At 32.6% G+C, this 16,533-nt stretch overlaps 1 protein-coding gene across 1 annotated transcript; it reads left to right on the top strand.

Annotated features, from left to right (window-relative positions):
* The first annotated feature begins 7,988 nt into the window (after positions 1–7,988).
* Positions 7,989–9,402, top strand: LOC149556867 (WUSCHEL-related homeobox 5-like). The gene is made up of 3 exons (XM_089785924.1): positions 7,989–8,245; positions 8,673–8,761; positions 8,860–9,402. Exons 1-3 carry the CDS (start codon positions 8,020–8,022, stop codon positions 8,956–8,958), a joined length of 414 nt encoding a protein of 137 aa, XP_089642050.1. The 5' UTR covers positions 7,989–8,019; the 3' UTR covers positions 8,959–9,402.
* Positions 9,403–16,533: the final 7,131 nt, after the last annotated feature.

Below are 16,533 nucleotides of genomic sequence, written 5' to 3'. Positions count from 1 at the left end.
ATAACCAAGAAACATACCTTCATCACTTCTAGCATAAAACTTACCAATATCACCATCTCTTTTGATATAACACTTACTCCCAAATATTCAGAAATACTTAACTATAGGTGACTAACCATACCACACTTCATAAGGGGTATTTTTTGTGTCTTTCCTGACTTGCACTCTATTCATAGTATAGACTCTTGTATTCATAGCTTCTCTCCAAAATATCTTGGATACATCAATCTATGCTAACATAGCTCTTGTAGCTTCTATAACTGACTTGTTCCTTCTCTCTACAACACCATTTTTTTCAAGGGTTCTTGGAGCTAATAACTGTCTCTTAATTCCATTTTCTTCACAAAAAATGTTAAACTCATTTGAAGTAAATTCTCCTCCTCTATCTAATCTTAAACATTTAATATTTATACTAGAATCATTTTCAACCCTATTCTTGAATATCTTAAACTTATCAAATGCCTCATATTTCTCTTTAAGAAATGCAACCCACATCATTCTAAAAAAATCATCAACGAGAATCATAAAATACCTTTCACCATAGAATCTTTTAGTCTTTGTAGGATTATTGAGATCCATTTTTACAATCTCCAACTTTGTTGTAGTGTTAAACTTCTTGCTAGGAAAAGAAGTTCTATTATGTTTAGCCAAAACACACTCCTTGCAAATTGTGTTAGTAGGCTTTATAATCTTTGGCGAATCTCTAACTACAAATGTTCTACTAGTCTTTACAATACTATCAAAGTTTATGTAACAAAATCTCTTATGCCATAACCAACTATCATCTACCTTTCCAACCAAACATGTCATTTTAGTAATATTCAACTGATATACATTACCTCTAGATCTGGTTCCTATTCCAATTACACTTCCATCTTTGTCTTTAATCATGCATGTCTTTTTTGTGAACTGCAATTGATAACCTTTGTCTACAAATTGTCCAACACACAAAAGATTGTGCTTTAAACCATCAAGAAATTATACATCCTCAATGTTATTTTTACCATCAAGAGTTATAGATCCAATACCTTTAACTTGGCATGTTGCACTATTTCCAACTTTGACAATTCCTCCATCTTGACTTTTGAAGTCAACAAACTTATTCATGTAGCTAGTCATATGATGTGAACAACTGCTACTAATTATCCAATTAGATTTCTTCTCAACCTATGACACCAAAGCTACCTTCTTTGGACTTTCTTCTTTAATTGCCACAAATCCAATTTCATCATCACTAGCACTTAATGCTTTCTCATTAGAATCATTATCTTCGTTTGCATCAAACACTCTCTATCCTTTCTAGGCTTATGATTTCCTTTATACTTTTTCTCTCTTTTAGGACATTTAGATGCATAATAACCATATCATCACAAGTCTGACATTAAAAAATTTTCTTACCTCATCTTTCTCTTCTTACTAGAAGTGCCACTCCTTCCTCAATCTTTCTATCCTCCTCAGATCTGCTACTACTAGAAAAATCTCCTCTAGCACATGTGCTCCTTGATAAATTAGGTCAAATATTCAAGGCAACTATTTAAGTTCATTCTCAACTGCTTCAAGTCTTCCAAGCAATGTCTCCTTTCTGAAATCTTTGGTACAAGATATCAACAATTGTATCATCTGAACTATTGACTTAAATGGTGGTGTTAGAGTCTTTAGTATCTTCCATATAATCTCATCATCTTCTTTGGTTCCTCCTTGAGCTTTGATACCTATAGTAGTTTCTGATATTCTGCCTATATATGTTCTTACATATTCATCTTCCATCATTTTAGCATCTTGAAATGCACAAATCCAACTTTGTAGCCTCAACTTCTTAGAATTTGCATCACCTTCAAAACTATTTTCCAAAGTTTTCCAAATCAAATGTGAAGTAGCAAGTGGTTTTACTTGATTCTACTCAATTTTAGGAAGTGCAATCAATAGAGCTTCTCTAGCTCTCATATATCACATAAAAAGATCTCTTTCTGCCTCTGTACAAGTTTCCAAGTCCTCTTCAACAATGATTGTCTTTTCTAATTTTGTGAAGATCCAATATCTCGGATCCATACACAACATATGTGTCTTCATATTTTCTTTCCAGGTGTCATAATTTTTTTCGTCAAACTTCAAACTATGTTTATTGAAAATATTTTCCATGGATCTCCCAAAGTTGTTAAACTTTATCTTCAAGGACCTGATGCTCTAATACCAATTGTTAGAAACAATAGTCCACCAAGATAACTAAGAGGGGGGTGGAGGTGAATTAGTTATCCAAAAATTAAAGCATTTATCTTCTTTGAACAAACTTAACCATTCAACCAAAGTAAACAATAACCATAATAAAATGCACATAGACAATTACACCAGATATGTTGACTAGGGAAACCCTTGATCAAAGGGAAAACCCTGGTGGGAATGATGCCCACAAGATGATGTACTAATATAAATATTCCTTGTTAGATGATTGACCCTATTAGGAGTTTATTACAACATTTAGTATAATGAGTCCCTGTTAGGAGATTCCAACCCTGTTAGGAGTTGTAGTACAATGTATCCAAGAAGAGCCCACTACCCAAACATGCAATTTCAACTACAAGAAGAGCTTACAGCTCAAACAAGTAATTTACTATTATCTTCCTCTTTCATTTGTTTTGTTAATCAAATAGATCACTGTCAGACCTTGTAAACTAGGACACAAATCTTTTATCTGAATACCAAACCTCAAATCACTTAGCAAAACCTCGACAATGAAGTTTCCTTCACTCCCCCTCTGCTCTGTTCAACTTTGCATTCCACACTCTTTGTTTCTTATCATCAATCATAAAAACATATCATTCCATTTCCATGATAAAGGAAAATGTCCTTTCTTTATACCAAGTCCTTAAAAAAATTCCTTGAGTCAGCTATTAGACCTTCTCAATTAATTATTATATGACCAAATTAAGAACACATTACACTTAGTGATAACATAAATCTTCCACATTGCAACTTGAATAACTCTTCGTACACACAATATTATGATGAGTGAGCTTAGCCATGTCATCATCAACATGTATTCTTCATGTGCTCAACCTTGATTCTCAAAATAACAACTCTACTAAGAGATATAAAAATTTACTAGAACATGCTTCTATAAACTCTATCTCAGAACATATATCACCAAAACTTACATAGCTTCTTCTATACTTATCCTTTCTTCTTCTGACGTTAACAACATATACTAGATACTCAAAAATATCTCCCATAACCTTAGATAGTGTAAACACTCAACTAGTTGTCCATACCAACTCGATCTTTCCATTGTTCAACTGCTATGTTGACATCAATGACAAACTTCGTCATGAATGTAACATATCTATAATACTCCTCCATAGGAATATCATTAGGATTCATGCTTCCAACCAATCTTCTAATAAAATGTGTAAATAAAAAATGGCTCTTTAAAGATGTGATCTTTTGTTATAGTCGAGACACCCATCAAAATTGTATCATCCATAAATTGCTCATGAGAGGAAGTAAATTTCTGATGCATTAACTTCTGGGAATGATAAATTTTTACTTGAACCCAAATTTTCTCTCAAAATTTTATAGTGTTTCATAAGGGAGAGTTTGATGGCCCAAAATTTCATCTCTGCTCCATTGTGTCCAAAAGAATTTATTTTTCAAGTCTTAGAAAATCCATTTACACCCCCAAAACTCAGTTGTCATAATCTTTGTCTATTTTCTAGATTTTTTTTGTAACAACTTGGAATGGACATTTCCAAGTTCAAAGATTAGTTGCTAGGTAAAGTTGTCATAGCTTAAGGAAAGTCCATCTTTATTTTCAACTTTTTAGGAGTTAATTTTGAAGGTTATCTAAAATGGAAAAATTGAAGATTTGTTAAGATCTACCAAAAAAGGTAATTATCTATTTTTTCCAAAATTAGAGATTTTTTAGATATTTAAGGAGGTTAGTTAATGGAAGATATTCAAGTTTCAAAATATGATTATTGCATTTATATTTTTCTATATGTTTTCCTTCTGTAGAATGCATTACTTTAAATAGGTACTTGGGTACTAGATTAGGTTCCCAAAATTAGGTTGAAAGATCTTAATTCTACCATCCTGAAAAGATCTACCTACAAATATTTTCAAAGACTTTTCCATGATCACAAATAGAACATGATATAGGGTTTCCTTATCTAAGACCTTTGAAATCTTTAAAAAAATGGAATAGGACCCATTGATAAAAATAGTTGTAGTGGACATAGTATTAAGTTGAACAATCAAATTTATAACTCTTCTACCAAAACCAAAAATTTTCATGACTTTACATAAGAAAGACCAGTCAACTCTTTTGTAAGCTTTAAATAAATCTACTTTCATAAGGAAACCCTCTTTCTTTGAAATATATAGAGAATGAATATTTTGATACACAATAATTACTGAATGTAGGATTTTTCTTTATGTAACGAACCCATTCTACTGATTAGTGATGATACTTTGGGGTATAGTCAACAATCTAGTTGTAAGGACCTTAGATGTTATTTTATAGAAAGGATTGCAAAGACTAATTGGTCTAAATCCATCCAAAATTTTAGCCCTTGACTTCTTAGGGATTAGAGCTATGAAAGTAGAATAAATTTCATTTAGCAAATTTTAGTAAAAAAAATTAGTTCACCACATGGGACAAATCCATAGAAACAATTTGGCATTTTTTTTGAAAGAACAACATAGGAAAACCATCAGAGCCATATAACTTTTCTCCTTCAAACAAGAAAGAAACATTCTTGATCTCTTTCATAGAAGATATAACACAAAGATAATTAATCTATTGATAATAAATGCAAAAAGGTATATATGATATCAACTACTCTTGATTGGGTAGAGTAGGATTTGTATCCTCTGCAAGTAGATTTGAAAAGTATCTAACCATTTAAATCTTTATTTCTTGATCGTTATCAATTCTCCTAATATTAATCTTTAGATGATTAATTATAAATTACATGGCTTATGCTTTAGAGAAGTCATATAGAAATGCTTAGTTTTCTTACAGTGTCCTCATTCCAACCATAAAGCTCTAGATCTTTGCCTCCAAAAAGTTTCCTCTTTGGCTAGATTATGTCATGGTCTTTAGCAACAATCTCATCCTCATAATTCATTAGAGAATTAGAGTAATATTTATCTTGAATCTTACCTTGGACAATTTTAAGGTTGTCTTGGGCTTCACTTTGAGCTTGAAAAATGTCACCAAACACCTCTTTGTACCAATTGTTGACCTTCCTTTTAAAATTGCTGATCTTCTTGGAAAATTTAAACAAAGTTGTACCATCAACATAAATGTTCCACTAATTCTTGATAAAATTCTCTAGGCTAGGGTGACAAAAAAATGTGCATTCCAATTTGAAAGGATGAATAACTTTATCTGACAAAGGTTCAATAGAGAAGGTTAAGTGATCAAAACCAATATGAGGTAAAGAAGTCAATGAGACAGAGTAGTTTTTTTTTATCTAGTCATAAGTAATCAGGGCTCTATTAAGCATCACTTAGATAATATTTTTACCAACTCTCATATTAAACCATGTGAAATGAGATCCTTGAAGGTCCACATCAAAAAGATCCTAAATGATAATGAAGTTCATTAGGTTGAGTCCATTCTCGACTTGAGAAGAATTACCTCTAGAATTTCATTATCTTGATAGTGAGTATTAAAATCCCCCATAATGATCAAAATTTTGTTAGGAAGTAAAGATATAGCATCCAAAATCTTTCTCCAAAAATAATTTCTACCATTTCTATTATTGGGAGTATATATGTTAGCGGTCACCCATTCAAAATTGTCTTGAATGTGCAAGAACTTGACAATAATTAAATCTAGAAAGAGGGGAATACCTTTAATATAGTTTAGATTCTAGAAAATAGCAGTTCCTCTAGAAGCTCCTTTAGAATCACTAGCATTCACTCCTCTCCAAACCACAATTTTTGAAAATTTAGTTTCTCTCAAATTTTTCTTTAGACATTTTTATCTCTTGCATCATAATAATATATGGATTATGATCTTTGACAATATTTATCAACACATCCTTTTTATGAGGACTATTTAGTCCTCTAATATTCCATGGTATAATCTCCATCTTTTACTTGTTGAGCACACTACCTTTGTGGTAAGGTATCTTGAATTTATTATGTTTTATTTTCTATCTCCCTTTCCTTTTTAGCTGAGATTCTCCTTGGTCCTTTCCTTTGTGCTACCACATATTCCTACATATGTCTTGTCATAATTCATCTCTGAGGAGGAGATGTATCCACCAAGACTTCTCCCTTTTTCCTACTAGTTTGGTTCCCCTATTCTTATAATTTTTTATAGGATCAAATCATTTTATCATTTTTCTTTCTAATTTTGGTCTTCTTCAATCCATATTACTATCTATTATTCACACATGTCAAGATGGACAAACAAGTGATCTTCTATCTCTCTATGTTGGCATAGCTCCTAAATTGTCACCTTCCTTGACCGCATGATGAGATCTTGGTTGTCATTCAACTTTTCTTTCTCTAGGCCATTTTCAATACTTTTAACCTCTATTATTTCCCCCTCTTCCACCCGATTAGGCTCCTTATCTTTCAAGTGAGAAGCTATGCCATTCCCAATTTTGTTTTCTTTTGAATCCTTGCTTAAGTCAACTTTATTTTTTGTAGAAAATTCTTTTTGAATATTTTTTTTAAAATTTTCTCCCACTATTGAGTCTTTGAAGATTCCTTCTCTTTAGGATCTAAAGCTTCCTTGAATTTGGAACTTAATGCTTCTTCCTTATTTAGGTTTTCACTACCTTCAACTATAGATTTTTCCTTCCAAACTTTTTAAGGTTCTTTGATTTGTTTGTTTCTCTTCTTCTTCTTTTTTCCTTTTTCTATTTTTGGGGACATTGCATTGCCCAGTGCCCTGATTTGTTACAAATGAAGCAAGAAAAAGGTAGAGATTTCTGAGGCCATTTTCCTAGTTTGGAGAGAAGAACTATATTAATAGGAAGGTCAGTTTCTTGATAAACATTAACATAGATTTTCACATAGACAAGCATGGATTTGCCTATTGTCATGGTGGTCAGCTAAGCTCCATACAAAATGAAATAAAAGATAAAGGGAATTTTTTTAAAAATCTAAAATTTTTGAAAACACACTATTTTTTGTTTAGATTCTTTTGCGAATTTATACCAAATTAATAAGATAGATCATGAATATGATATATTGAAATTTTATATTTTCTATTATATTTTTCACATTTTCAAATATACATGTTGTAAAGAGACTAACCCCATCCTTGATCATATCATCCTAAGACAATAAAGAAAATTGATGAGAGATAATGGACAGTTTTTGAAGTATTAGATAACAGCCAAAAGAATGGGGGCTCACCCCGGTGTACAAAAAGACTGAGAGATCAACCGAAACTAATGAATAATTGTCATGAAAACATCTAAGACGATGACCTTACCTTGGTTCCGTTTTTCAAAATTCCCTTTCACACTTTTTAAGAGTTACTTTAGTTACTTTAGCCAGTTCCTCTTGTCATTACCAACGTTGATCTTGACATATGAAACGGAGACATTTGTAACTCCAGACTGCGGTCGCTAGACTCCAAAGAGATGATCATGCACAAGTACGTTCGAAGTCTTGTATACCTATGATGAAGAGCAGGGAACACATGCTGTGAGTCAGCGTCCTGCTTGTTTGATGCGTCAACATTTTCATGTACCTCATAAACTTTGACAACTCCCGCTTATTTCTCCCACGTTGACAGAACTAAATCAATTCTAGTGTCGTTTCTTCTTCAAGACCCGTGATTTGCTTGGTGAAGGGCAGGTTTGTACGTCTAAAACATAGAATGTAAGGTCGACGTGCAAGTGCATGTGCATTTCTTTCCCATCTCTGAGCAACCTCACCCAACATACGGACATGAAGTTTTATCCGGACTTCCAATAGACTCACCTATACTTGTTATAAATGCGGAGGCCTTGGAGGAATAATTTAGTTGAGTTGAGTTTGTGATGATTGGAGAAAATGAGTGAGGGCGAGGGAAAGAAGAGATGGAATCCCACGGTTGAGCAGGTGAGGATATTAGAGAGAATGTACAAAGAGGGAAACCACCGTCCAACCACAATGGAGATACACCACATCACTCACCTCCTCAGCCGCCATGGATCTGTGCAAGGAATCAATGTCTTCTACTGGTTTAAAAATCGCAAATCAAGGGACAAACGAAACGTACCCGCCATGAGTTCTTCTGGTATCTTCTCCTTCCATATAACACTCCCATTATGTATTTTCTCTTTTATTTTGGGACAGATTGGGTTGAGCTTAAACAGTACATTCTAAGTTTTAATTCGTTTAATTAGGTTATATGAATGATTAGGGTTCATACCCCCAACAAAATGACACTATAAGCTTTGATTTGTTCAGTTCGTTTATCTGAAGTTTCACTTTGAGTTGCTTAGGTCGCTCATCTAAGCTTACATTGTAAGCTTTCACGCTCTTAATTGTTAAACTTGTTTAGAACACTTTACGAAGATCATACTCTTGCTTTTTGAGTTGTTCCTCTCAACTCACAATCACTTCTTCTATAAGATATAAGATGTATCTATTTTCCAAACAATCTGAACAAGTCAAAATATAGAACTTCCCAGATTTTAAAACCCTCATTGTTTTGATGACAGCTCTCAGAGTGAAATGGGGAGGCTTGAAGTTGAACTCTGGCGATGGTAGTTGTGATCACAGTCACTTCATCTCTACTGATATGCAGGAGGTGAATGCGCTATATTTCTTCTTCTGCTTGATCTGATTGATACCTACAGCTATACAAATATAATGCTAATGTTTTATTGGTGGTGCCTACATTGGCAGGTGACTGTGGGTATGAATGCAGTTTGTCATGAAGCGAATGACAAGACAGAAGAAAAACCATTGCAGACTCTACAATTGTTTCCTCCCAGCGAAAGATGAATCACATCATCATCTAAATGTATGGCCTTCTCATCGTCTACAATAGAATGTGCATGCTCCAAATATCATCTTAATGGGGATTGTCTCTTTTTCTGAAGCTCAAGAACAAGAACAATTATTTATGCCTTCTAACTTAGATTGCGCATAAGATTGTGACTACTATCAAGGTCGCGTCCGTAGATCCAGATCGCTTCTATAGCCATAAAATCATCTTACAACTTGTTGCACAAATCTATATTTTGTAGTTAGCTATATTGTGTTCTTGTTACTAGATGTCAAGGATTACTAGGAATTAAAAATTACCTTTATCAGGTTTGTAAGAGAAGGAGGGAGAAGTTCTTCTTGGTCAACCCGTAGGACAGTATTTCCATAGTAATGCTAAATAAATTGAAAACCATTAATGTATCCCAAATGATAATTTTAAATTAAATAATGTTCCTTTTAGTCTACCATTTCAAATGGTCTTCTTCTAATGATTGATCTTTGAATGATAAAAAGGGATAAACACTTCTATAATAATGTTAGGATGTGAATTCATATTTAAATTAGTTTATTTAAATGTCTCTATATAATAATAATCACATTAAACATGAATTTAGAGTTAGCAAAATTTATGTTTTTCAATTTTCAGTAATGGTTTTGAAGTTGTTAGATTGACAATTTAAGAGAGTTTTAGATTTGACAAAGAAAAATAGTATTCATGTATATGAGAGGTATAAATAGTGTCAAATATATATATATGAATATGTGTGAGAATATATGAGACACGATAAAATAATGAGATTGTGTGTAATAAAGGCAATTAAAGGATTGAGATTCATAGACTCAACCCTTTTTTGTCATGAGAGCACCATTGAGTGATATGAAGTTGTATAAAGATATTATCTAAAAGTAAGTATAATACTGAAAGGAAATTACAACAGGGTATATTCAATCTAAGGTGTGTGTGTGTGAATCTCAAAATGATGTATAAATCACTACAAATACATATGAAAATAAGTATTCAAACATAAAAATTATATTTCCTAAAGAGATTATATTGAAGTTTATGGAGCCTAAAATATATTTTTGGGTATTCACCATACTTAATATACATACTACATGGTTGCTTTCAAAACAGAGAATAGAATTACAATCAATACCTTCTATATACCACAAATAAAATGGTGAAAAAAATATAGACCTACTTGCTAATCTAGGTGTAAAAATTGAAAAGGATATAAATACAAAGAGGGTAGTTCACTTCTTCATTTGAAGATTTTGCATTGATAAGGAAGATGTCCTAGTAGGCTTAAATGGCAACTCAAGTGTTGAATGGGGAAGTGAACATTCACTAAAATGGTTGTGATAATATGAAATTTATATTAGGAAAGATATAAATGCATCTAGAATAAAAATAGAAAATAGGCTACTTTAGATCTAAATGAAAAATAAAGAGAATCCTAAAAATACCTATAATTAATGTTCTAAGATCTTGAAGCTATAATCTAAGGTCCTACAAAATTTTAGCTAGATCTAGGGTATATATCTTGGCTGAGCTTTTTTGTACCTAGCTACATAGTAGTTCAAACATTATGTACCCTTGAATTTTTCCTAAAACTTATAAGGATTCTTTGATTAAATTCTTGGTTTATCAAAAAAATGTGACTAATTTTTATTAGTAGGAGATATTTTCCACAAGAAGTTAAATTGTGATATTGCTAGATCATGATTTAACTATGTACATTTTGAGTCAAACTCATTGATCCATATATTGTGAGTATTGATTCACAGAAGAATCCATCTCCCATTAGAATAAATGGAACACTTAGCTGTCATTGAATCTATGTGATGCTCATAGAGTGAAGCACCAGGACTTCCTAGGATGATTATTTTTACACACAAAAAATAATAAAAAGGTTGGATAAGAGGGATTATCCTTAGTCTAACCCCTTTTACGAATCAACCTTGAATTTGAAAGGAAAATGCATAAAGAAAAGTATAAAAAGAAGTAAATGTTTGGTCTTGCATAAACCCTCATTGGCACATGTTGGAATCACTCATACTCATGAAGGTTCTTAAATATTCTTACATCAAGGAGCTCATATTTATTTTTAGAATAGCATGGATGGTCTCACAATTAAACAAATATATGAATGTCACTCCTAAACCTTTAATGAAGATGTCCTTGATAACCATTTATAATAAAGGATAGATAAATGAGGAAGGATCCTATTTCTTGGTTAAAAAAATCTCTACTTGGCCACAATGAAAGATAAGATTCCTTCAAAATAAAAATCTTTGTGATTGACTTGAATGAATTGGATAAAATAGATCTTAGATGGTTCGCTTCAAATGTTGAATCTAGTTTCACTATTTCTCAATTTATCTTTTCATTACTTGAATGCTTTTTGATCAAAAATATTTGAGGATTGTTATTGATATCAAAATAGGAGAGATATGGTATTTATATATTGTATCCATCATTTGGAATTCAAGAATAGGAAAAGACATGGGGTTATATGCAAAATTATGATAAAAATTGGATGAGTCATTCTATACCTAGAAACTAATAAAAGATTTGAACTAGGTCTTGGCATGGTTAAAAAGAAGCTAGATGGGAGGAATTAACTTTTTAGGATAAATCATGATGAACATTGCATGTCAAGATCACCAAAATGGGACTAATGAAGCATCTAATTATGGGTACTAATTTTTTAGGATGGTACATAAGCCCCTACTTTTGCAAGAATGTGAGAAAAAGATCATGTTCATGGTAAAGTAAATAAATGCTATAAGAATGATCTTATTAAGGTCCAGGAGATAAAGACATATTAATCCCCTAATTTACTCAAGTCTTCATCAAAACCGAAAGCTAATATAAAAGATGCATCACTCAAAAGATGTAAAATAGATAAAGAGAGTGAAGGAAGCATGACCACTATCTTAGTATGGTATTTCCTTACTATGGATCAAAAAAAGAGAAATTTTTGCTTCAAAATGAGGCATTGATAGTATACCAAGTTGTTTTATGCTAGTCAACCCATCAAAATTAATTAATTAGCATGTAAGGAAAACATTATCTTCATTAAGAGATTCTAAAAATTTGACCAGTCCTAAGGAAATATTCATCTCTAAAGGGATGAAGGAAAAGAGGATTAGTGATTAAAAAAGTCATTTTATTTATTAAAGAATTATTAAATAATGTACAAGGTTGTGATAATGAAAATATGGACATAAGAAAAGTATTATCTTCTCAGTCATCTTCATAAGAGAGATTGTATTAAATCATTTGTGTATGTGTCTATTTTAGTGTGTGAAAATGTGAAACAAGGAATTAAGTGCATGTTCACATATTAAAGTGATAAAAAATACTTTAAATAGGAGTAATAGCTTTAAGAAAACATGCACACATTCACAAAAGATGTTTCTTTTTTGAAGTATATAGATAGTAGCCAATAGAGATGGAGGGTTAACCCTAGAGTACAAAAAGGTTGAAAGATCAGCCAAAGGTCACCTCCTTATCATCTAACCAACACTAGTTTTATACGTTAAAAACCTGACATAATCCATTGTAGCCCTAACAACATCAGTCATGTTGTTGTCAAGCATATAAATAGGATAAGTATTCCAGCTATAGAACACCATACTACTACTATCAGTCCAACCATTAAACTTATACAAATAACAAGAAGGCCTATAGGGCATCAAGTTCATATTACATAATAACATTAAAGAAAAAAGAGAAATAGCCAACAGGGATAACTTCCATCCTTCTTATTTGGTTCCTCTACATCCTTCACCTTGGGTCCATCCTTGTCTCCAGTCACCCACTCCTTCTTGACAAGTTTGTCCAGGAGGACCTTCATCCAATCCTCTGCTAGGAAGTCGTATATGGTGTGGGAAGTCTCAATTTTCTTTCCTAGGTCCTTCACATCCTTGTTCACCTAAAGAAAGTATAGGGTGGTAGCCCCACAATGCATCACTTTAGTGGAGAAATCAGCCAAGGTTTCAAATCTTTGGCAAATGCCAGTATGGTTAGCTACCAAATCCTTCATTAATTGTTCAATCCTATAAATCCAAGTCTTATAATAACTTTGGTCATGGATATTCTTACCTTTTCTTCCCCCCACCCTTTAGGGGTGTCCTTCCTATGGGAATTAATTTCCTCACCACTGCTTCTCACCTAGGGAGGGTTATCCTCTAGGGTGCTAGAAATATGGGAGGGCCTAGGAGGGTTGGAGCCAGACTTCTTGCCAATTTCTTGGTGGGGTTTCTTCTTCTTAGGGGGTTTAATGTAACTTTTAGTAGACTCTAAGCTAAGGACCTATTTGGGATGGGTTTTAAACTTCTCCATTTGGAGGCATTTGTTGGATATATGAGCACTTTATTTACTCTTCCAAGTATCCATGCTAGAGTTTATGAGACTAATTTTGACCTTGAGATTGGGGGTTTTCTTGATTTTTTTATGGCTAGGGCTAAAGGCAAGAGAGACTTGGGGGTAGTAGTAGCTATAGGGTTAATCGAGAGTGGTAGATCTTGGGAAAGGTGATGGGTATAAAACATATTCATTAAACTCTAGTGGATGAGGTAAAAGGGATTTCCCCCCTCCTTTCTCCTAGCCTTGAAAATACTATCTTCCAAAGAATTCACCAAAAGGAATGGAAAAGAGATTTGGTCCAAATTTCTGAAATGGTTGAGGATGGGGAAATTGTAAAAATATAGTACTTGAAACCAATCCTCTAGAGTTATATATCTCATAATAGCATAGAAAATGATGTCCCAGGGATTAGGGAGGCATTCCCTTCAAAACCCACCTCGCATGCGAATTGTTTCTTCATTAAACTTGAAGAATTTATGAAGGATGGTTTCATCATTCATGTGAGCTTACTTGTGCTAGTTCTTTCCACCCATATGAAACCTATTGACCCTAGCAATAAGATCCTTAGTGATTTTAAAGCTCATCCCATTGACGACCACCCTTCTATTATTCCATGAATTGAAGTACTACATAGAGATGTTTTCCTCATGTTTTATCATCCATTCCATAAAGGGTAATAGGCCACTCTCCCATAGATAAATAGTCACCACTTCACTCTTGCAAATGTAATCCTCTACTCCCATAGGTTCAATATAATCACTGGTGCCCATACCACCACCCAACTCAACCACCAACTCCTCTGAATTTTCTTACATCATCGAGTTGTAGGTAAGACAGTTTTTCAGAAGTTAAATAAAATATACTCAAGATGTAGATGTAGAAGCGATAGAAAGCCATCATAAGCCCATAAGGTTTTTCAAAGCCCAAAAAATCTCTATCCTTGGAATGTGTGAATTGTCCCTTTCTTTCCATAATCATAGGATGCTAGCTATGAATGTAATGGGGTATGAGCAAGGTGTCATTGTTGTCTTTTACAATCAAATTTTTGGATCTAATCAAATCCATTACCTTTGTCATTTTATGGAAATATTTATAAAATTTATGGAAAGGAGATCATAAAAGCATATACACATATAATCTTTCCAAACGTAACCTTTATGAGCCCTTTTTCTCACCCGATTACGCAAAAACTTGAAAACATGCCACTTTGTGTGATGATTTATAGGATAGTGTTAGAAGTACTTTCACATTCCATCAATAGTTTAGTTGATGATGGAATTAGGCTAATGTGTTCCAATTCATTTAACCTTGTGACACTATGTCTAGAATTAGCCAAATCATCTTCCATGCCATTACCTTTATGGTAAATATGATCCACATGAAATTCCTGATATTTTTCCATCATCTTACAAATTTCTTCAATTATCACCTTGATTGCCCAAAAACTTCGGTTATCCCCTTTAATGGCTTTGATAATTAGCATCAAATTCCCCTCAAACATCATCCTATTAATTCCACATTTCCTCATGATTCATGATCCCCACATAAGACCCAAGGATTTAGCTTCATTATTTGAGCCACCCTCATTGTTCATAGAATAAACCATTACCATTTTCCTTGTAGAATTATAGAAAATACCCCTAGCAACAGAAGTTTCCATGATGGTCGAGCTATCAAAATTAAGCTTAAACCATGTATCAGGGGGCAGGTTCCACACCATATTTTTCCTAGATAAGACTTTATAGTTATCAAATTGTGCCATCATATGTCACACTCCCTAGTCAAAATCTTACTTCCTATCAAGCCTACCTAGGGGGGGTTTCTATTGCCATATTCTAGCACATTCCTTTAGGAGTCTAATAACCTACTGGGCAATCCCCAGATTGGTAGCAGCTTTATCCTTGAATATTCTGTTATTTTGCTCCTTCCAGATTTCCCATGAAACTATTATAGACCTTTATTAGCACACCACTGGATTCCCCATAATGCAAGAACCTCCCTCTAGACCTCTGAGGGAAAAGGGTAGTGAATAAGAAGGTGTGATATAGATTATGCATCCCAAAGAAAAAGGACACAACAATTTGCAAGCTGACAATAAAAGATGTTACCACCATAAGATACCGACAATAAATGAAAAACCAATGGAAACAAAAGAGATATCAAAAGGGATCTAATAATTTAGGGGACAATATGATCATATAACAACTCATGTATATTGGAATTATATGAAAAATAATTTTCATCATTCCCTGAAGGTAGCAGAAATATGAACACATTAGAAGAATGTTAGGTAAGAGTTACAAAGAATTATTACTTTGGGATAACATTAAAAAAATTCAAATGAATAGGTAACTACCATTTATATTATCCCCAATTACACAAGAAAAACACTCATTTAAAAATAGAGACATTTGCATGACATAACATATAACAAAATATATAACAAGTGAGATAAAAATAGAGAAATGCCACAATAGGTTGATTCTAATTTTATGTGTCAATTGATAAATGTAAGGATCATCTAGATAGATTTAAACAAAACATATAACAAGAAACATGTCACATGGGGAGCACATTAGGATAAGAAAATACAAAGAATCGACTATATAAGAGAATCTAGTTAAGCAAGATATATTTTAGTGGCTAATATTCACAAATTGGCTAATTTTAGAATTTTTTGGCTAGTAATTTGGCTAATAACTCAAGATTTGATACAACCTAAATCACCATAGTTTTATAAAGTGTAGTTTTAGAATATTTAAAATTACTCAATAATTTATTTTTATTGAAAATTTTTAATTCAAATATTCACCACAATATTCATTACATGATTAGATTTGAGTCACCTGAATATAATATATTATTGCATAAATTAAATTGAACTGACCAATAATTAACATAATTATTAGTTACTTTCAGGTATATATCACTAATATTTAGTTCTCACTATTGATCTAAAGTATATGTAATGATCCTCATAATATTCTACGAGGTAAAAAAATGCTCAATTTTGATTTGTAATATTCCATGGTGATTAATTAACTTCCTATTATTATTGAGATTCATCAATATTTCAAACAAAAAATATATGATTAAAAAACAATCGCCAATATTAATCATATTTAAAATAAAAATTTGAGAAATTCGTGAATAGAAATAGTTTTGTTTTTTCAAAATAATGAAAGATTTGCCAATATTTTATATCCTTTTTTGGA

Source organism: Cupressus sempervirens, chromosome 5, assembly GCF_028749045.1.
Source record: "Cupressus sempervirens isolate cs-2001-9-10 chromosome 5, ASM2874904v1, whole genome shotgun sequence".
NCBI classification, from domain to species: Eukaryota; Viridiplantae; Streptophyta; class Pinopsida; order Cupressales; family Cupressaceae; genus Cupressus; species Cupressus sempervirens.
The sequence above is the reverse complement of the archived record's forward strand: the minus strand, read 5'-3'. Positions and strand labels throughout refer to the sequence as shown.